Genomic DNA, 21,750 nt, shown 5'->3' with positions numbered 1-21,750 from the left:
AAAAAAAAAAAAAAAAAAAAAAAAAAAAAAAAAATAAAAATAAAAAAATAAAAAACAGCATATATTTAGAATTTTCTATGGACAGTCTCGCATGCTGAAGATGAAAATGTTTTATTCCGTACAGTGTTGCCACAGCTCGCTTTGAAATCGTTGAATTTGTTAATCAGAAATCGCTTAAAGGTCCTACAAAATATGAAATGGTTTATAAAAGAAATTCGGAATTCAAAATTCGGGCTTCCAGATGCCCATGTTCGGGTCGAGGATTAACTCATTCAAAATTTGATGGTTCTAGGTACCGTCGTGTAGTGCATACATGTATTAAAGCAGATTCCTCATTATTTAATTTCTTTAAATATAATGACGTTAATAGGATTAGGATTGAATTATTCAGTTATGGCAAAGCACACGAGGGCTAACTGCCTAAAGGGAGGGATACCTTCGTGGAGGACTTTCTAAGGGAAACTGGCTCGTATACACGTAACACATGGGGAAAACCACGAAAACGCCCATGCAGCCAGCCCGTTCGCGGAATTCGAACCTCGGACCGAACTACCAGTGTTCAGCGTCTTTACCTCTCGGCCGCTGGTGAAGCAGTACGTTAATATTTAGGGGCAATAATTTACAAAGTGACGCGCCGTTTATAGTTAATGCCGTTTAGAAATTAATAGCCCTTCTGGGTTAATGCTCCTTTGGGTTAAATAAACGCGCTTTGGTGTGACTTTTTTTTAAACTAGCTCAGATTTTTCATTGTAGGAAAGGATTCATAGGTGTAATATTCCCCAAAGTGTATCTAGTTCCAAACCATTCTTTTTTTTTTTTTTTTTTCCAGATTCACATGTAGATAGTAATATTGCCCTCTCAAGCAACATTTGAGTGTGTTTCTAAACAAACTTTTATAAACATAGAGCAAACAAGTTAATGTGGGAAATCTTCTAAGTCATCAAAATATTTATTTTATAATTTAGAGAGACTTAATATATAATCTAACTTTGAAGTAAAGAGAATACACATTTTTCTGTTTATAAGTTTCAATTACCTTTTTCTTCACATCTATGTTAGAAAAAAAAAAAAGAAAAAAAAAAAAGAAAAAAGAAAAAAAAAAAAAAAAAAAAAAGAAAGAAAGAAAAGAAATAGAGAAGGGGAATACAGTACAAATCGTCGTATACCGTTGAACCATATTTTTTTTATTTAAAAAATCATACAAATTAGTATTGTGCTCGGTTTGAATTTTCACTACACATTATAGAAAACATTAAATCCATTACAAAACGTCTTAGAAAATGTAATTCTGGCTCAGATTGGAGTTAACCCGGAAAATGTAACTTCGGAAAATAAAAGCTAATTCCAGTAGTTACAGTCCTTTAAATATAGCGCAATAGCACATTCAGCGGGGAAAGAATAGTATTATTTAGAAAAGTTAGGATTAAGGCAAATTTCGAGAGAGTTATTTGTCTAAAATGGGAATCTTTTGTGAAGGATTCTACTGAAAATTAGGTGATGTTCTCAATACCTCTAAATGCCCATGCAACCAGGCCGTTCGACGCAGATCTGAACCCGGTCGAACTATTAGTAATCAGAGGGCTTATCCACTTGGATTAGTGAACGGAAGAATGTGGAGCCATTCTAGATTTAAAACCAGCAGAATTAATATAGAATTAGTCTTATACTTACGCTTACGCTTTTTACTTACGCTGAACAAACGATATCCGGTATGGCCGAGCTTAAGGTGATGTTAGGTGTTGATTTCAAAGGATGCTGCCCGTCTACTGGAATGCATTTGAAAACTCTGCATGAACCGTCCACGTGGCGGAATGAATAAATTTCTCCGTAGCTTCCTTCGGCAACTTTTGTGGCATACATTTGTTGCCTAAAAAGAAACATGACATATACGCTTACCCGGAGTGCAAGAAAGAAATATAGAAGGAATTTTAAGGAAGATTTTAAAAGGAACTACTCAAATCTGAAAGAGATTTTGCAGAGACAATAATGAAGATTATGAATACGAATAAGGATAGAATTGAAATTCGGCACTGATTTTGAACTTCATGTTTTATATATATATATATATATATATATATAATATATAATATGTTATATATATATATATATATATATATATATATATATATATATATATATATATATATATATATATATATATATTAAGCTTAATGATATATAAAACATATTATATATATATAATATGTTTTATATATATATATATATATATTCTGGCCAGTCCCATTTTTTGATCATACGGCCGGCTTATGCTGGCTAGGAGAATCGGGGGCTGTGCCCTTATAATGATAATGATATAGTGGACGCCGCTTTATGTGATGGCGATTAATATTACCATTCTGGTATTGTTATCGATTCTTGAAGTCCCACCCTTTTGTATACCAAAACATATAAAATTCGTCGCTGACTGTGATTAACAGTTAGGTCAATATGATTAAAATATTACAGAATAAACTTTTTTTCAACTGAAGTAAAGTCGCCAAATAAGCTTAAAATACATTATAAAAATGGACAGATTAGAGAGAAATGTCGCGAAGTAAGACCTCTTGGTTTTAGTCATCCATTTAAAATTAGGGGGCGGAAGGGACTTTGACGTAGATTATCAATAACTATCGATTTTGAAGTGATAAGACACAAGTCCTTCTTCTCCAAGAGCAATAATTTTCCCTCCCTGAAAATATCTGCACTAAATTTTGCCTAATTTAAAATTTTACATTGGCAAGTCCTCTTCTATTGAGAAATGCCATCCGAGTATTAAGCTTAATGATAGAGTATTGGTCAAAAAATTTCTGGAAATCTTATTGAAAAGTTCATAAATAAACTGTTCCATTTTCCTAATTAAAAGGCGGATAAAGTGCCTATTTATATCTTTCTATTTATATTAATGTTAAATTAGTTAAATTCCATTGTTGTTTTGAAGAATACTGTTTCTCATCGTTTAAAGTTGTCAAAATAGTCGTAGAAAAAACGATATTAAAAGATGCCTATTTAATGCTGATAGGGTAAACTTTTTCGAAGTTTGTCAAACAAGACCTCTCTCTTATATAATTATCTCATTTATCTGATTAGATATCAAAATACGAATAAAAACTTTATTAATTCATTAAAAATAACGGATGCGTCTTTGCTTTGTCGTATCGGCAATTAATGTCGTATCCGCTATGTACTTAATAACCTGTTAAACAGTTTTGTCTCTTTTAAAGCGAGATATTTAATGCTAATTACTTTAAGAGTATAGGAAGCCCTTGACGAACGCTGTGGTTATGTCACTAATAGATTGCTAGCAAGGAAAAATCACTTTCCGCAAAGTTAACTTTTTATGGAAACAATGCGGCAGGTTTAGTTCAAGCAAATTAAGTACAATTAAAACAAACCTAAAAATAAAGTTGCCAACGTTCCCGGTTTTATTGGAAGACTTCTGGTATTTCGTCACATTTCCCAGTCTCCCGGTCAATCACTGTATCTTCGGGTTTTTAATTTTTAGCCTTTATTGATAAAAGTATTTTGCAGCAATAAATTACATTCATTTTGAATGAATTTTAATGCTTAATTTTATTCAGTTTAAAAAAAAAAAAACCTTAAATTGTGCAAATTTTATTCCTCCACCTTAGTCATTTTTGGCATTATTTTTCTCCTTAAATTTTATTTGATCTCCAGTTTTTTAATCTGTTGCTGACATTTTTAGAACTTCATATGAATATTTTGTAGAGTCATTAGGTTAATTGGAAGTAGAAAAGATGAAAAATATGCAACCGCCTTCGCCGGGAATCGTACCACGGACCACTGGAATACCGGCTCAGCGTGCTAACGTTACACCACTTTGGCACGCTAGGGAAGTGGGAGAAATACCTTACATACTCCCCTTTTTAAAGGGCGACTAGGGTTTTAGGGGACCTAGTCGCCAAATCCTGGGTGCGGAGAATCATCATCCACAACCCTTTTTAGTTCGGGCGCCACCTGTAGAGACATTAGGCATATTTTTGGAAGCAGAAAAGATGAAAAATATGCAACCACCTTCGCCGGGAATGGAACCACGGACCTCTGGAATACCGGCCCAGCGTGCTACCGTTACACCACGAAGGCACGCTAGGGAAGTGGGAGAAATACCTTATAATTTAATTAATGTTTAATCATCTAATATTTGTATTTATATTTTTTACATCAATATATTGTTGCGTGCGTACGGGTTCATTATGCATTGAATGCACAAGTCCGATGAAAAATAAATAAAATTTATTATCACAACAAATAAAACAAAAATGCTTAGATTCCCTCAGATATTCGTACAATATCTCACAGTAGTTATCTTTTAGATTACTAAAAACGTTCAACAGAACTTAATTCAAAACAGAGAATCGTAAAGAAAGCTAGTCCGCGAATTCGCTACAGTAAAAACAGCAGTTTTCTGAACAAAACCGAGCTGAGAGGTTCTTTCTCTGGCTTTTATAGATTTTTAAATCGGCCGCAGCACGAGATTGTCTAGCAATTTCTCGAAATCAAAAAGAGATATTTATTTATTAAATGTTAAATGCACGTGCTCTTGTATTTTTAATTTTCCGCCTTAGATTTCTCTTAATATTCGTCACGCGCTGCACTGCATGGGGAATAAAACAATTTAGTTTATAATTATACTAACATTAGCTATTTGAATACCAAATCCGTAAGAATATGTTACATCCTAAGTTTATTGACATAGTTATAGGTATATTAATTATTCATTTTATTTCCATCATGCTTACTTGTTGTTTTTATTATTGTGGCTTATCTCACTTGTCTGCCTGTGACATCAGAACAAAACAAAATTCATCGTGGCAAGAGTGCGCCTGTCGGTGGCAAGACTTCGCTATATACTTCAAGTATATACTTCGAGTATGTACTACAAGTACTATATACTTTAAGTATGACTTCGCTATATGACAATATGACTTTGCTAGGTGACAGTATGACTTCGCTATGATACTATGATACTAGCCTCTTAGGCTGGTGTCAGCGCGAATTTCATCGCGCTCTTACAAGCAACTTATTTGTCCCATAATGGGTATATCACGCGTGTATAATCTTATTTATTTTGCCGCTAATGGGTGAATTTCCTGAGGAAATGTATAAAATAAGGCCCATGCCTGTATGATCTGTGTTGGTAATGCACTAAGATGTGAGATTATGGTAAGATTAAATGTCAAATGTAAACAGATAAGTGGTAGATGATCTTAAGTTGAAATCTTCGTCAAGCAATTCATATTTAAAGTTATCTGCGTAGTGTACAGTGTTGTTAGTGACTGCTTTAGTGAAAAAATTATTATATATCCTTCTGATGTGAGATTTTATATCTTCAATTTTGAGGTTTTTATGCAAATCTTCGTTACGAATAAACCAAGGTGCACCTGTGATCTTTCGTAAGAAGTTGTTTTGAGATGTTTGTAGTTTGAGAAAGTCAGTTTTGGAGGCAGTACACCAGGCCAGTGAAGCGCATATCAGAATACTTGCATAAATTATCTTTTTCCTTGCTAGGTCTAATGATGATGATGGGTTAATAATGAAATTAAGCTTTCGAGCATCCTTCCCCCCAGTTGTTTTTCCGATGGCTTTGAAAATATGTGGGTTCCAAGTCAGGGTGGAGGTCAGTAAGACTTCGCTCAGCTCCGCCCCCAATTTCAATGGAGAGCACTCCGGGGAGGGAGAGAAGTGTCCCAGGATAACCAGCCCCTTGTGGTGTAGTGGCCGAAACCGCTATGCAAACCCTGGGTTGTGACATCAGGTTGAAAGCAAAACACAGCATAATAAAATTTATTGAATGCTAAAAAAATGGCTACATACAATTCTGCAGAGAAAAACCTATCTATCACCAAAAATCAAATTCTATACATTTTACGTGCGAGAGCAATTCGTGGCTCTGGAGCTTGCGTTTTTAACATTGCCAACGATTTAATTATTTTAATAAAGACTACTTTAACAACTATTGAAAACGTGTTTGTAAGTTAAAAAATAATAATTTTCAGCTTATTCTCACGAGACATCCTTGTCCATTTTAATCTTCAGTCTCTTCTTCTTTTATGTGACCTTATCACACCCTCTTCGCCTATCACCAAAACTCGAGAGGACTTTCGGTTCGCCGCATATTTAGAGAGCTCCCATGCCACACAGACACTATACATTTATAAACATCCATGCCTTCTCCAGGATTCTACCCCGGGCTCTTTGGTACCGTAGTAGGCTCTCCTAACCAGTAAAGCATAACAGGATGCACGTTAGAACTATATACGCTGGTTCAATATGTCAGCAACAGAGTATGTAATATGTATGTTCAATATGTAATTTTGTATTTATTCAGAGCAATTTTTTCATACACAAATTTTGTACTATATCTGAATGCTGTACTGTATCTGTACCTGTTAAGCCTTGTATGCACATGTATTTTTATATTGCATTTAAAAATAAATGTCGTCTGCTCTACCAGCACGGCCAGGGTTGCGACCTGGCAGCTAATAGTTAACTCCCGCTGGGTTGGCAACCAATACTGCATGGATATATCAAGTATACCTATGTCGGAAGCCAACTCAGCTGTTTACCTCCCTTAACCACTATATCTCTAGGCGGCTGGTGCTCACTTAGCTGGGTAAAAGCTTCCCTGTTCAGGATTTCCTCAGTTTAAAAGTGCAACAAAATTTCAAGATGAAACTAACCAATGAACACAAAATTTTAAATATATAATTAGACATTAGTATGTTTTACGACAAAACCATAATTATTAACACTACGCAGACTTAAAAGTATAAATAAAATTTAAATCAATTTGGAGTTCTTTTGAAATAATGTTGCCGTGCACCTCGAAAATCTCCTGGAAGCTCCCAATTTTGGCCACAAGAATCTCCCGGTGTTTCATACTTCAAGGTTGGCAGCTATGTTAATTATTTTTGTAATTAAAAGAGGGAATTTAGCAAATGTTAATTGAAAGGATTCTTGAGTATTTTGCTTGGAACAATAACTAACGCAAATCTTTAAAGCTTTCGCAATAAGGGGCACAGTCTTGTATCTTGTAGTGCCTGTCATAAAGTATCCTCTTCTTTCTTCTATTAGGTCAATCGTCAATACAAAATTAAACAGTTTCTGTGATATTTTTAACAATTTGTTTAATTTAAATTAAAGGCTTTCATTGTCGCTTGGCGCTATATGATCCTTCAATTCTTTATTCTTCGTTTCTCGATTAATTTTTTGATTTCCTCTACAGGTGACAGGTGACGGAGGACGGGGACGCCTGGTGTTTAACGGAGGTAAACAGGCATATGTCCCACGCCCTCCCTATATAGATACAAGAACTCCCTGGGGTACCACAAGGGCGCACCGGGAGTTACTGAGCCTTCATAAAAAAGTTTACATGGCCATACAGGGGCTATTCCAGTTTGACATTGATTCTGTACAGATTCTTATGTTAATGGTTGACCTGGGTGTTCATAGGCCATAATGCATACATGAAACATAACATTACATACATGATATATGACATGACATTAAACTTATACATAATACTTGCATGAATTAGTACATACATACTTTACACTTCACATGACATTAGACTACACATACATAATGCATGACATTAATCTATACTTATTAGAGTTATAACCTGACTGTATACTACGTTAAGCTAACTGTATTGCGAACTTGCTAAGTTACTTTATAACTGGATTACTTATAGTTTACATTATTGCTATTACTTCTTAAATGACATTATGCTATATAACAAGATAGGCACACATACTTTGCCTTATAATCATATATGCGTTACTTAAAATAATACACATGGGGCACGCGTTACACGCGCTAATGACTACATTACCGATTACGTTATGTTAAAAGTACACATAGTACGACGTATTACACTCATTGATTAAATTACTTACATTACACTATTACTTACATTACTTACATTACACAGTTACTTATACACTTACATATTTACAATTTTAGACATAACACCTGCTAAGTTACAATAGAGACATAGAATTATTGCGCTGTGTATGCTATTATTCCTATGTTGGTTGGCAGACATCCTGCCCTAGGGCGCTCAGCTGCTGTATAATTTTACATATATTTCTTATCGCAGGTGCGTGTTTGATGATGAACCTCTTGTAAGGTCCGTAGTGGGATATGGTAGGCGATGGCTCGTCGTGAGGCTACAGTTGAACACGTAGTGGTCGGGGGAGCCAATTTCCCCCCCACACACACACACGCTTCTGTCATGGAGATAGCACGCTTATAAAAGAAGGTGGGAAAAGGGCCATGCCCCGTGATATAGTTTACTAAAGGGGGTATGGCCTGTACTAAAGGGTTTACTAAAGGGGGTATGGCCTGTACTAAAGGGTTTACTAAAGGGGGTAACCCCTTTAGTAAACTATATCACGGGGCATGGTCTGTAAGCGTTCTTTATCTACTACAAGGTAGAATTCGAAAGTCCTTCTGCCGGTATCTCCATTCTCCCATTCCTGTAACCATTGTTTATTCCCTATGTCTCTTAGTTGTCTTTTTAAAAATGACGGCGGGATTAGTGCTGAGACAGCCTGTGCATTATTGTTGATTGCTGCCTCATTGGCCAGTTGATCTGCCATCTCATTGCCTGCGATCCCAGAGTGGCCTCTTACCCATTTTAGCTTGATGTTAGATTGCTGGTTGCTATGCAATGTCTGTTAGATTTGCAGGATTATGGGAGATGTGTGATGATGATTCTTTAATGCCTGCAGCACTGACATGCTGTCTGTGCAGATTTCTGTTCGTGCAAGTTGTATGTCATGTGCGTACTGTATTGCCGCTTCAATTGCTATGGCCTCCGCCTGGAAGATACTATTGTGAGCTGCAAGATGACCTTTCCATTGACTGTGAAGTGTATCATGCTCATAATAAGCATAAGCACAACCCACTCCGTTATCATGTTTGGAGCCATCTGTGTAGAATTGCGAGGCGACTGGTACATCCTCTATTCGCGGCGTAGATCTCTTTGCTATTTTGACGTGTATGCCCGAGTTTTTATGTGCTGGGTGCACGTGCTGTGTGCTGCCTGGTGTTTCGTACTGCAACGTGCTGAAGACTGTGGTGCCGAGTGCAGCATTCTCCTTTAATCTTATTACCCGCTCATATATTGCTTCTAACTTGGCCCTGATGTGAAGGGGTGTGAGCCCGGTAAGCACAAGTGCTGCATTTGTCGCGGTTGTTCTACATGCCTTGCTAATGTTGAGAGCAAAAGGTCTTTGTATTGTTGACAGGGCTTTTATTTTACGGCTGCCCATTGGTAGTGCCCAAATAGCTGAGGCATAGAGTACAATCCTTTCTGCAACCGTCAAGTAGAGTAGTTTTTGAATGTAAGGGTTCTGCCCCCAGTTTTGTCCCCGAAACTGCCTGGCTTTCTTTGCAATGTTGGCTGTTCTGACTTTGACTTCTTGTAGATGTGGTAGCCAGGTCAAGCCTTGGTCCCACGTGACTCCAAGGTATTTCAACGTTTTGGTGATTTTCAAGTTTCTGCCTATTAGCTTAATACAAGGTCGTCTCGTGGGGTTTGTACCTGGACGCGGTATGACCATGGCCGTAGATTTCTGGGCTGAGATAACGAGTTTCAGCTTTTGGCACGTGTCATAGAATTTGGAGCAAGTGGCGGAGCCGTTCCTCTCCAGTTCGTCTCGCGTACGGCCAGTAACTAGCAGTGCCGCATCATCGGCATACGCCACTACTTTGGTGTGGTCAGGCCATTTGAGTTGCAGTAGCGCATTGAACGTAATTATCCAAAGCAGGGGCCCCGCGCAAGAGCCTTGTGGGCAGCCCCTCTCCTGCTTCTTTGTATAGACACCACTATTGTTTGCGATTATGAGACTTCTTGAGTCCAGATAATCGTTGAAGATGTTATATAGATTCCTGGGGCACTTTGCCTCCCTGAGGGTCTGCTTGATTGCAGGCCACCAGAGGAAGTCAAAGGCACTCTGAAGATCTAGTGATATAAATGCCGTGTGCCGGTTATTGGCTCTATTATCGTTAATGTGGCTTCTGATCTTATCTAGAGCGTGTACTGTAGAGAGGCCAGTTCTGAAACCATATTGGTTATTGCTAAGGAATTTGGTACGGTGAAGGTGGTACTTTAGCCTATTCACCAGAAGTTTCTCGTAAACCTTCCCCAGCGCAGACAATAAACATATCGGTCTGTAGGAGCTGGGGTCTTCTGGTGATTTATTCTTTTTAAGAAAGAATACGACTTGGCCCTTTTTGAAGGCCGATGGAAATATCTGCTGTCTTAGCAATTTATTAAAGAAGGCCTTGAAGTATGTTGGGCAGGCAGTGTATGCGACCCTGATGATTGCATAGTCCAGTCCGTCAGGGCCTGGCGCTTTCTTGAGCGGAAGATATTTGAAGACTTGCTTAATCTCCTCCGTTTCGAAAGGGATATCATCCGGGGTATATGGGACGTCTTGACAGTCTCTTGTTAGTCTTTGTTGTGGCGTGTCATCCTCTGGGTTATCTTCCCTGAAGGCTGCATTCAGATATGTGGTAGCAGTATCTTCTGCTATGTTGCCGGTGGAGGGTGGATTTGTGGTCTCGGCGTACAGATGATCCGGCTTGAAGACTTTGGAGGTTGCTAGTTTGTGCAGTATTCCATATGGATTTGAGTTCTCCGTACAGAACTTCCGCCAGCTGGCGATCTTCGCCTTTAGGAGGTTAATCTTGTACGCTGCTCTTTCCTTTCTGAATGCTGCGAGGATTGTAATCTTTGCTTCTTCGTCTGTCGTAGAGCGTAGACGGCGTCTTAACGCCCTGCACTTCTGCCGTTGTTGGCGCAGTTCTTTCGTCCACCACGCAATACCCTGTAGTCGTTTTGTAGTCCTGGTGGGCAGGTATTGATCACATATGCATCGGATGGTGTCTAGAAGTTGTTCTGTATGGTCATTAAGGTCATTCTGATTATTGCACAAATCCAACGCTTGCTCCTTTTGTTGAAGCGCCTGCGAAAAGGCCCTTGTGAGTGCCTGTATTCTATTCTTTGGTAACTTAAATCTGAGTATGCTAATGATCGTATCACCTTCTATATTGAAGTAAATATATCGGTGGTCCGAACAACTTTCGTCTTCGGCCACCTGCCAGTCATGGACATTGTTGGCGATGTCCTGGGTAGTGATAGTGATATCCGGCCAGCCCTGATGGTAGGTATTATCAAAGGTTGGCTGTGCATGAGGTGCATTGATAATTTGAAGGCCGTTAGAATTCAGGAAATCTTGTAGCAGTTGTCCTTTAGGGGTGGAGGTGGGATACCCCCATATGGTACTATGGGCACTGAAATCACCACCGAGTAAGTGCGGGATCGATGGGTACTTAAAGCTAATGTCCTCAATGCTTGAAATAGTCTCTTGAATGTCATCTGGAGGGGGGCTGTAAATTGAAGATATAATTAACTGCATCCTCGCAAAACTTAATAGTATTGCTACGTGGTCTCGCTGTTGCTTTATAATGAGAGGCAACCAGGCTATGTTGCAGCAAACTATTGCAGTTCTTGGTGCAGGTTCATTTGCTGCGGCTTTGCACTGGTAAATCTTCCAGGCAATTGGTAGGCATGCCACCTCTCCAGTTCTGCAGTACAGCTCCTGTATTAAGAGTATATCTGGCTTATGGGTTACTGCGTGCTGTGCAAGATGCGCCGTTGCGGCTTCTGCCTTCTGCAGGTTTATTTGAATACATTTTATAGAGTCTCCTGGGGTACGCGATGCTGTCAGTTGTTGATCAGGCGGTTGCGGCTCAGTCATATTTTGTGCCTCTTCTGATTGTAGCGACGTACCTGCCGTACGACGGGCAGTTGACATCGTAGGCAGGGTGGTTACAAGAGATGCTTCTGCCAGTCCTGTAGTTGTAGTCCGCGCAGTTAATGCAAGCAGGTCGTTCTGCACGGCAGTTTCGCACTTCGTGGTCGTCTGTACAGAACGCGCAGTAGTTTCTATTTTTGCAGTTTTTCTGGACGTGGCCAAATTCCTGACACTTATAACACCGCTTGGTGTTAAAAAATTCCGAGATTCTATAGACTCGCCAGCCAATGTAAAGTCTTGGGGTCTGCAAGAGGCGTTTGAAGATAGATGGTTGACACTCAATGACCCACTTGACAGTGTTCCATCTGTCCCGGAGTTTGTAGAGGATTCTGGCTGTCGCTTTGGTGGCATTGAATTCTGATGCTAAAGTACGTTCCAATTCTGTCTCCTGTATATCAACTGAGACTCCGTGTATGGCAATTCTTGGTAGGCGTGTGGCCGGAACTTTTGTGTCTACTAACTCTTGGCCTTTATCACTTGTCAGGGAGCTTTGCGGCTTAAGATCGTTCTCTGAGTGGCAGTCAACTGCCAGTCCTCCTTTTTGTATGTTTCTTATAGCCGCGACCTTTACTCCTAGCTTTGGCAGTGGGAACACCTCGCTGAGTTTAGTTTTGAGTTCCTGGCTCGTAGAGCAGGTGGCCTCCTTCGGATATATTAGCAGCGTGTGACTTGGCGCTGCCACTTGGTGTTGACTTTTTATCTTCGCTGTAACTGCCGCGTAGGTTGTCTGCTGCTGTACGTGCGGTTGCTGCAACTCCTCGTGTATGCTATTGTCCTGTTGCACTGTGCTCGGACTGCTGCCGTGTGCGAGATCACAACACAGCACTGTTGAAGTGTTTGTACTTGCTTTGGTTGTTGGTGGCTTGACTATAGGGGTTGGACCCTCAAGGGCTAACTTTCGCAGAGCTTCTAACGCCTGTAGTAAGTCCTCTCTAAGATTGGTGGGCAGACAGTACTTATCACCTCTATACGTAAGTACTCCGCTTTTGATATGTTCGTGAACTGTATCCACTTTACTCTCGTAGGTAAGGTCAGAGGTCAGTAACACTGTTAAATTTGTGCAGCTGGGAGTTACGTCCCCGTCAATTGGTAGTACAGCTTGACGTGGCATGATGCATTTAATTGGCCTGTATTCACTGGCGTTGTCTCTCAGGTAGTCTCTGTTGCCACTTAGAGACACTGAGTACGTGATAATATAGTACTTAGTACTGAAATACACTATACACGGAACACACAAAAAACACTGGTTCATTCAATTGCACTTATCACTGATGCACTGGATTATGTTACTGATGCACAGCACTAATACGCTTAGCATTAATATGCACTATACATGGGAACACACAGAATATGCTGTTTCACATATGAAGACAATGCACGGTAGCACGCACCTGTAGAAATATTAAGGCACTATGCACAAAACACAAAAATGGTGGTTCACGGAAACCACTATGCACAGTAGCACTTTAGATGTTAGAAATTCACTTCACTATCGCTTAAAAGGCCTTTAAGATAATTGCACAATTCACTTCAAAACTCAATCACTATGTGCACTTCACAAAGGCAAATTTGCACATTTCGCGACTAATTTTAACTTTCACAATAACGCTTATGCGCTTGTTGCACTTATCACTTGCACTGGTAGCACTCACTATATCACTTATGCACTATTTGCATTTAACATAATTTGTACAATTCACTTAAAGGCTTATTCACTATGCGCAATTCACAAAGGCAGAATGCACACTTCGCGATTAACTTCCACTTCACTATATCACGTAAGCACTTGTTGCACTTCACTGACTGCACTTCATTTGTGCATTATTTGCTCGTACACTTATTGCACTTCTCTTATTAGCACCTCACAATAACACAATACAGACTTAAAATACAAATAATTGTGCTGAACCCTGAATAATGGATATACACTGAGTAGTTGAACCAAACAAGAGCACATTAACACTGAGAAGTATCACTATGAAAAATTATTGCAAATACAGAGAAAGTATACAAGGGAATCCACAAAAATTAAAACATAATGTAAGCATACTATACATTCAATAAAATATAAGCATTCAATAACAACAGAACCTGTGTTCAATAAGAATCGCATCTGTAATTAATCTAATTAATTTACAAATTCAGTTACTGCAATTGAGATGCTCATACCGATTAGAGTTGAAAGTTATCAAATGCTGAAAGACACTTATATGAAAACACACAAGGTATTTTTAAATGTCTGTATATGCAATTAACCTAATTAAAAATACAAAAACACAAGTAGTTGCAACTTATAAGATCAGCTAGACAAATTAGGGAGAAAAATCAGATGAAAAACACATATGAAGGCACATTATGTAATCAATATCTCCGAAATCAATTAATCAGTAGCTGCATTCAACAATTCATTGTCTGTAATTAGCCAACAGTTATTGACAGTTATTGCTGCTTTACTACTCGTGCCAGTTAGGATAAATAAGATAATCTTATGCTGAAACACACTTTATTCATGCGCAGTATACAGTGGTCAGTTGGACCAATGAATTGTCTTATAATTAATTACATTTAAAGCCTGCCCATGTAACAACCAAATTACTAAGCAACGTGACAGGACATACATAACGAATACATGAATCAACTTAGAATGTGCTGCATACAAATTCAAATAATCTAGTGACTTCTAACCTGATAATTAAGCTGAATTATGAAAGTTAATTAGAGAGCCTACCTTCTTGCTCGGCTCTGTTCTTCTGTACTCAGCATTGGTAAAACATTTGCACAGAGATTACGGAAACACAAGAGCTTGAACACTGCACACGCACTTCACAATTTCACAATTAAGACACTACGCTAATTAGTCATTAGCATGAACCGTAGCACTGGGATCGATGTTGACACTTGCACTAAGTTGGAAATGGAAAATAAATATGCTAGAAATTTAGAACTCTTTAACCACCAGTCCGATCAGTTCCAAATTTAGATACTCATAATCCCCTCTTAATGACGGGGACAATGTTGCTGGAATTAATTGGCTAACTCAATTAGATCCGGGGATAGCACTCTGGAAAAAAAGCCCCGATTTCCTCTACATCTAAAAATACTTGCCGTCAATTCCTTTATAAGCTATTAGTTTATTTCCCATCTTTACCAACTGCGAAATTCCTCTTCAAACTAGGCCCACCAGCGGCCGAGCGGTTAAGTCGCTGAACACTGTTAGTTTGGTTCGAGATTCGAATCCCGCGAACGGGCTGGCTGCATGGGTGTTTTCGTGGTTTTCCCCATGTGTAACGTGTATACGAGCCAGTTTCCCTTAGAAAGTCGTCCACGAAGGCATCCCTCCCCTTAGGCAGATAGCCCTAGTGTGCTTTGCCATAATTAAATACACCACACCACACCACCTCTTCAAACTAGAGCAACCTTTATTGAAATGGCGCCTGAAGCTTTCACATTAGACCAAATCTTTTTCTTCATTCTCCCATACTGATCTTGCGTTTGATTCTTTTATAGCTAGTTCTTTCACAATCGATGAAACACATGTATTATTTTTCAACTTCTCTAAAATTTCAGTTTTCTGAGATAACATCAAAACTTGGTGTTTTGTGTGTTCTGTCATCTTCGTTCTTCCGCTTAGATGTCATACTTAATTTCTTAAATTTAAAAAAAAAAAAAAAAAAAAAAATGCAAATGCAGCTGGAGAAGTGGATACAAACTAATAAAAACTCTGATTACAGCTTTGCTAAACGAGAATTAAACGATCGCTCAACTAACGGACAAAGCCAAGATGCACTCGTGAAGAATCTTTTGTAAGGTGTATGGCAAAGCTGCCGAAGATTTGGAGCGCATCGCGCATGTATGAAATTCTATCGCTGGACAAATTAAATAAGGCAATTATGATAACGCGTTTGTGGAAAATAGCGTTCCTCAAACCTACGTTCGTTATTTGTTTTAGTGGTTAGCATCGCTGACTGTTGTGCCAAAGGGCCCGGATTCGAATCACAGAGAAAGTATGGCTGTTTGTAAATGTATAGTGTCCGTGCGGCATGGGCACTTTAAATATGCTGCGAGCCGAAAGTCCATTTGATAGGTTGGTGGTAGGGGAAGAGGGGTGGAAGACTCTTGATCCTGTCCCCCTGTTGTTCTCTCGATAAATTGGGGGGGGACGAAACTGAGCTGAATCGCACTGTCACCAGTAATGTGCTCAAGGCTGTTGCCAACAACAGGCATAAAATTCCTTGCCACGAGGAATTTTCTGGGCTTGGGTTAGCAAGAAGTCAGACAAGTGAGCATTAGCAACAACAACAACAGTATTTTCTTTATGGTAATCGCACCCTGCGGCTATGTTAATGATACCAGATAAAGAATTTAGCAAAAATGTGCAGTATACTATTCGTGATTTTTATGATTTCGGATCAAATTTTGATAATGAAATAGAACTACAGAAAAGTTTTTGGATAGAAAAATAAGTAAATATCAACATTTAAAAGAGTTAACATTGGAAGGGTAGAAGAAGCGACTTCCCTTGCTCTTCTTTGTCTCAACCACAGCGGCCGAATGGTAAGATCACTGAACACTGGAATTTCGTTTCCCCTTCTAATCTGTCTGTAGGCAAGATTTCAAAAAGTTCAGGAGCCTCTTTATTCTTACAGAGCTTCATCATTTTTTTTTTTTTTTTTTTTTTTTTTTTTATAATTTTTTGTTTACTTTCTTATTGGAGCGCGGAGAAGAATGTTAAAGCCTATCTGCCTAAGAAAGAAGTATACCTCTACTGATAATTTTCTAAGGGGAAACTGGCTCCTATTTAGCAACACATGGGAAAAACCAAAATAGCCAGACATTTTTCTCTTATTCGAAATTTTGCACTAGACTACTAGTTCTCAGCTATCTTTCCACTCGAGTCTAGTGGGAGTACTCGAGTCTAGTTTCAATTTAATTTTCTCAGGCTAAGGTCGTTTGTACCCACCCCTCTTGGTTCGGATCCTGAGTGTGTCGATGATGATATTATCAAGGGGCTTTGTTCCTGAGGGACTGTTGTTTTCCTTTTGCGATTTTGCGTCGAATCACTCTGAATGTCCGTTTCACCTTTCAAACTGTTGCCACCAAATATTATCGGCCTGTATTATATTTGAAGAAATTAAATAATGAAGAATCTGCATAAATGTATGTATGTTTCTCGCATTGTGATAAAACAACGGTACCTACAGCCATAAAATTTTGAATGAATCCTACTGCGAATAGGGGCATCTGGAAGCCCAAATTTAAAATCTGGAATTTGTTTTATTATTGATTTCATATTTTGTAAAATTTTAACAAATTTTTAATTAACAAACTCAAGGATTTCAAAGCGAGCAATGGCAACGTTGTACAGAAAAAACATTTTTATCTCCAGTGCGCGAGACTGTGTATAGGGAATTCTAAAGATATGCTCAATTTAAAATTATTTTGCAATATTGCTCTTAAACTGAATTTTATGGTTTAAGTGCGAAGAACGTGATATTTAATAAATAAAGGTAACACGCAAAATGTTTAAAAAAACGCTCCTTTGGACGTAATTTAAAATCTCAAACCTTTCAGATTTTCTTTTTTTGCTTTGTAAAATTAGTTTCATTAAATCATTTTTGAATTTAACATAGCATTTGCGCTATCTATTACTTTTTCTCAGAAAAAGTTAAAGATCTGCTGCGGAGATTTTATTCTGACGCCAACGTTATTAGTTATTCTGATGCCAAAGTTATAAGTAAATTAAAAGAAAGCCAAAGTTATTCTAAAATTTTGAACGCTCTGTAAGTTATTTCTTTAGAGTTACAATTTAAAGGGACACATTTAACAAGAAATAAGCAAGTTTAAGGTTTAATTAAGAGTGCTTGAAATGGTATTTTATGTCTTGATATTTGAAAATATAGTTCAACTTCTTTAACCGGATCTCTGTAAATAAGCGGACGGTCACTTAAAAAAATAAATAATAAAAAATAAATAAATAAATAAAAATAAGTAAATAAATCATTGGGAAAATGTAGCAGCGTTAGAAAGAGCAGAGCCATAATCAGTAACATTCCTGAATTTTCTTATCAGTGATTCATTTCTGGTGTTTTTTTATCATTTATCAGTTGATGAATCATTTAACATCCTTCTTACTAATCTTCTTGCGGAGCAGACGTGGTGTTAGCACCGGAGGGTTCAGACTCGAAGTTCAACCTTCCATCGAAACATTGATGATTACAAAATATTGTAAAATCCGAACAGTTGTTGATGATAAGGAGTTACTTTAGATTTGAACGAAGTATAGTACATGGTCGCGCGCATAAAATTTTACAGGTTGTGATAAGTTGATGACATGAAGTTACTGCTAAAAGTTATTTAAGCACAAATCAAAGCACATACGTGCTACATAAGCAAATGGAACAATTTTAGACAACATTCACAACACATTAATTAAAAAGCAAAAAGAAATGGTACAAAATTTGCATGTTGCAAGAAACAAAATACAGGAACATAATGAATTATTTACAAATTATTTCTTAAGATGGCTACTAAACGCTTCACATTGTTACGAAAAGCGTAATCATAATTATAGATAGGAATGATGCTATTGTCTGACTTCCTAAGATTCAAATGGAGATTGTGTGCTAGATGATAGAAGTAAGCACAAAATTATGCAGTGCTGAATTCTTCATAGATTGCATTATTTCTGAATATTGTAAAATCGCAGCAGGCGATTTGCCTTCTAGTTAAAGATCAAGCAACGTTAACTGACAATGAATTCATAGGCATATTTCAAAGGATAAAAAGATGACGTTTTGGCATCTTTTTATCCTTTATTTCATGAATAAATATGGAAAAAAAATGAAGCAAAAGTTTAGGTTCTGAGTGACGAAAAAGTTGTCAGAAAAATAAATATTGTAGTGCTGCAGAGTATGACAATGAAATGGAAACAGGCAATGTAAAAGTTAGCTATCATTTAGTATAGGTTTCAGTTTATTTGATTATGGTAAAGTACTAAAGGGCTTAAAGATGAAAGATGCCTTAGTGGAGGACTTTTTATAGGGAATTATATTAAAACACGAATCGTGTTATAGCACATTTGGAGTCCCATGCGGCCAGTTCGTTCGGTAATTAAACGCTGTTTGAACTCTTTTTGAAGCTGAACTATCAGTTTTCCGCAGTTTTATGGCTCTCTAATAGTGGGTATTAAAGCCTTTCCGCAAAGTTTATAACAATTCCTGAAGCTTTTCTTATAGATCTTTTGTTGATCAAAAATTGACGTGATCTTGCGGCGACTGATAGAGTTACAGGGAAAAAAGTTTTACACTAAAGTTATAGGTAACAATATAAAGGAACAAGTTATAGGGGAAATGGGAACAAAAATTATAACAAAAAAAAAAAAAAAAAAAAAAAAAAAAAAAAAAAAAAAAAATTGAAACTAAAACACTTTTTTTAAGAAAAAAATAATTTCACATAAAATATTATGTAAGAAATTTGGCAAAATTTCACAGTTTGCATTAATGGAGTTAATTTGTTCCAGTTTTCCCATGAATATTTTTGTCATCAAAGAAAATTTTATAAAGTTCATTTGTTTCACTGAAAGAAATAAAGTTTGTCTTGCAATAAAAAAAAAGTATTAAAATGTTAACAGTGGTATTTGTGCACTTATTTTTAAAATTATAAATAAGCAGTTACAGAAAACTCGGTAGAAATTTTGTTGTCAATATCAGAAAAATTGTATGATTCTGAATTTTGTCTCTATTAACCGAGTTTTCGATTATCCGAGGTGATTACTGTCCCATTTATCTCGGAAAAGCGAAGTTCTTCTATAATGAAAAATAAAATTCCTGGTCATTGCTTAAGGATTAGTAAATACTTTATTGCAAATAAGACTTTTATTATAAATAAAAGAAAGCAAGATTGGCCCCAAATCAGAAACTGAGCCTCTTAAGATTCGTTTGGTAAATCAGACGAATAACATAACCCCTAAGCTGTCCAAATCTCCCATTAGTATTGTAGATTACTCAATTCAGTTGGACTTTCCTTACGAATTAAGTGAAGGACTTGCGTAACAATGACGAAAAGAACAGTTTTCGATTTTTTATCTTCGTTGTTTTGATTTCATTGCAGGTCAAAGTCGTTAAGTCCGACAACCTTCCAAATTCTGAAGACAGCTGTTACGACCGCCAAGCAGGAAGCGAAACTTAAAACATTTCTTTTTAACATTTTACAAGGAATGGGCAGGATGCATTTTATGGCTGATAATAAAAGATTATCATTTTATTTTTTGAGCTATCTTTCTGATTAACATCACAAATTACTTAACATTGCATAATGCATTTTAAGTTCAAAATATATTACAAATAAATCCGACCAAATAAAGCCATTAGGCGAGATTAAATTTGAACACTCATTGCATTACTGTCTTAAAAAGATAAGGGATATCATATTTATAAGCTTAATATACCATTTGCACTAGATAATTGTTTTAATATTTTACATACCTTCCATTCTAAACAGTTTTTTATGTTGCACTTTTAATAAAAATACAATTTAATGGCATTAAGAAAATTAGAACAGATTGCTGGATGATCAATTATTAATGGAGTTTTTTTGTTACCGACTGCAATGTTTTCATCAAACAGATAAACGTCAAAAACTAAGTCTAATGAACTGTAATTGGTTCTTCATTTAAATTGTCGTAACGGATTTAAATTGCTGTCAGTTGACTGAATGTACCATTCTCTGTAGTTCACTTTGATTGTATTGAATTTTGATAAAACTTTAACTTAATTCATGGTAGGTAAAAATACATTTCAAACTGAATAGTTAAAGAAGTATTATTCATTATAATTTAAGTAAAAAAAATAAGATTAGTTATAAAAAAATTAGAAAAAAATCCGTTTAATAATTCATTGTCTACTTTTAATTACTACGCTAATTAATTATATGTATACTTATAATTTCATTTACAAAAAAAAAAAAAAAAAAAAAAAAAAAAAAAAAGCTGAATTTTCCCTTTAAGCTATTTTATTCGAGATAGTAAATTAATTTTACACAATTAAATTTATTAACTGCAGATTGTACGAAAGTTTTGCTTAAGTAAAATTAGAAGTTTGTTATGACTAAAGAGTCATTCTAATGTAATTTTCATCTGTTATAGTTGAGTTCTTTTAAGAAAATAATTTGACAGTGTAGTTAATACAATGCCACCGAGAAGTTATATCTCTTGCACTTCAAAATCCTTTATAAACAGTTATTAAGCATTTTCTTTCTAATTTCTGTTGACGGGTACTGAATTTTCACTTGACAAATACTTTTCGTTGATTAATACACCGAAATGTTGGCTTTTTTTTTTTTTTTTTTTTTTTTTTGTTGTTGTTGTTGTTCCATTTCTAGCCAAAATCATCTAATATCTCTCGAAAATGTCATATTTAATTTTAATAGCTACAATATGTATTTAGTTTCGAAACATATTGTGGTCATAAAAAAACCTCCTCGATATATGAAATTCTAGAGTTCCAACTATCCACTCAATCAATCGAAATGAATCTTCAAACATTGCTATTTGTAAGTACACGCTGGAGATTGGGATGATTTGAAACAGGAAAGCTCTCACAGTTACGGTTATAGTGAAAACATTTCAAATGGCAACAACTTTTTTTTTTTTTTTTTTTTTTTCCCAGCGCGAATTAATCAGTGAATTGAAAAAGCATAAACGGCTTTGGAACGGTACACGTGTGACAAAACTGCCCGCGTAAAACATTTGCAAAGAACAACACTATAAAGAACTAATGAAAACACAAGTGAGGAAAACACAATTGTTTTAATTTGTCTTGAATTTCATAAAAAATCTGATGTGTACACCGCATAACTTCCTTGTACGGAATATTAAATTATACGCATTTTTTCTTGCATTTCATTT

General features: G+C 36.7%; 1 protein-coding gene across 4 annotated transcripts in view; it reads right to left on the bottom strand.

Moving 5' to 3' along the window:
• LOC118194674 (serine/threonine-protein kinase haspin homolog) overlaps nucleotides 1-21,750 on the bottom strand; it is a 239,099-nt gene that overhangs the window by 174,170 nt on the left and 43,179 nt on the right. For all 4 annotated transcript variants that reach the window (XM_085813698.1, XM_085813696.1, XM_085813697.1 and 1 more), the window contains one exon: nucleotides 1,691-1,867. In XM_085813698.1, coding sequence (XP_085669824.1) covers nucleotides 1,691-1,867 — 177 coding nt within the window. The remainder of the gene's footprint in view (nucleotides 1-1,690; nucleotides 1,868-21,750) is intronic.

The sequence above is a fragment of the Stegodyphus dumicola genome, chromosome 3, assembly GCF_044657685.1.
Source record: "Stegodyphus dumicola isolate Sdum_Otavi_A_Nest chromosome 3, ASM4465768v1".
Classification (NCBI taxonomy): domain Eukaryota; kingdom Metazoa; phylum Arthropoda; class Arachnida; order Araneae; family Eresidae; genus Stegodyphus; species Stegodyphus dumicola.
Note: the sequence above shows the minus strand (reverse complement) of the source record. Positions and strands in the feature narration are given on the sequence as shown.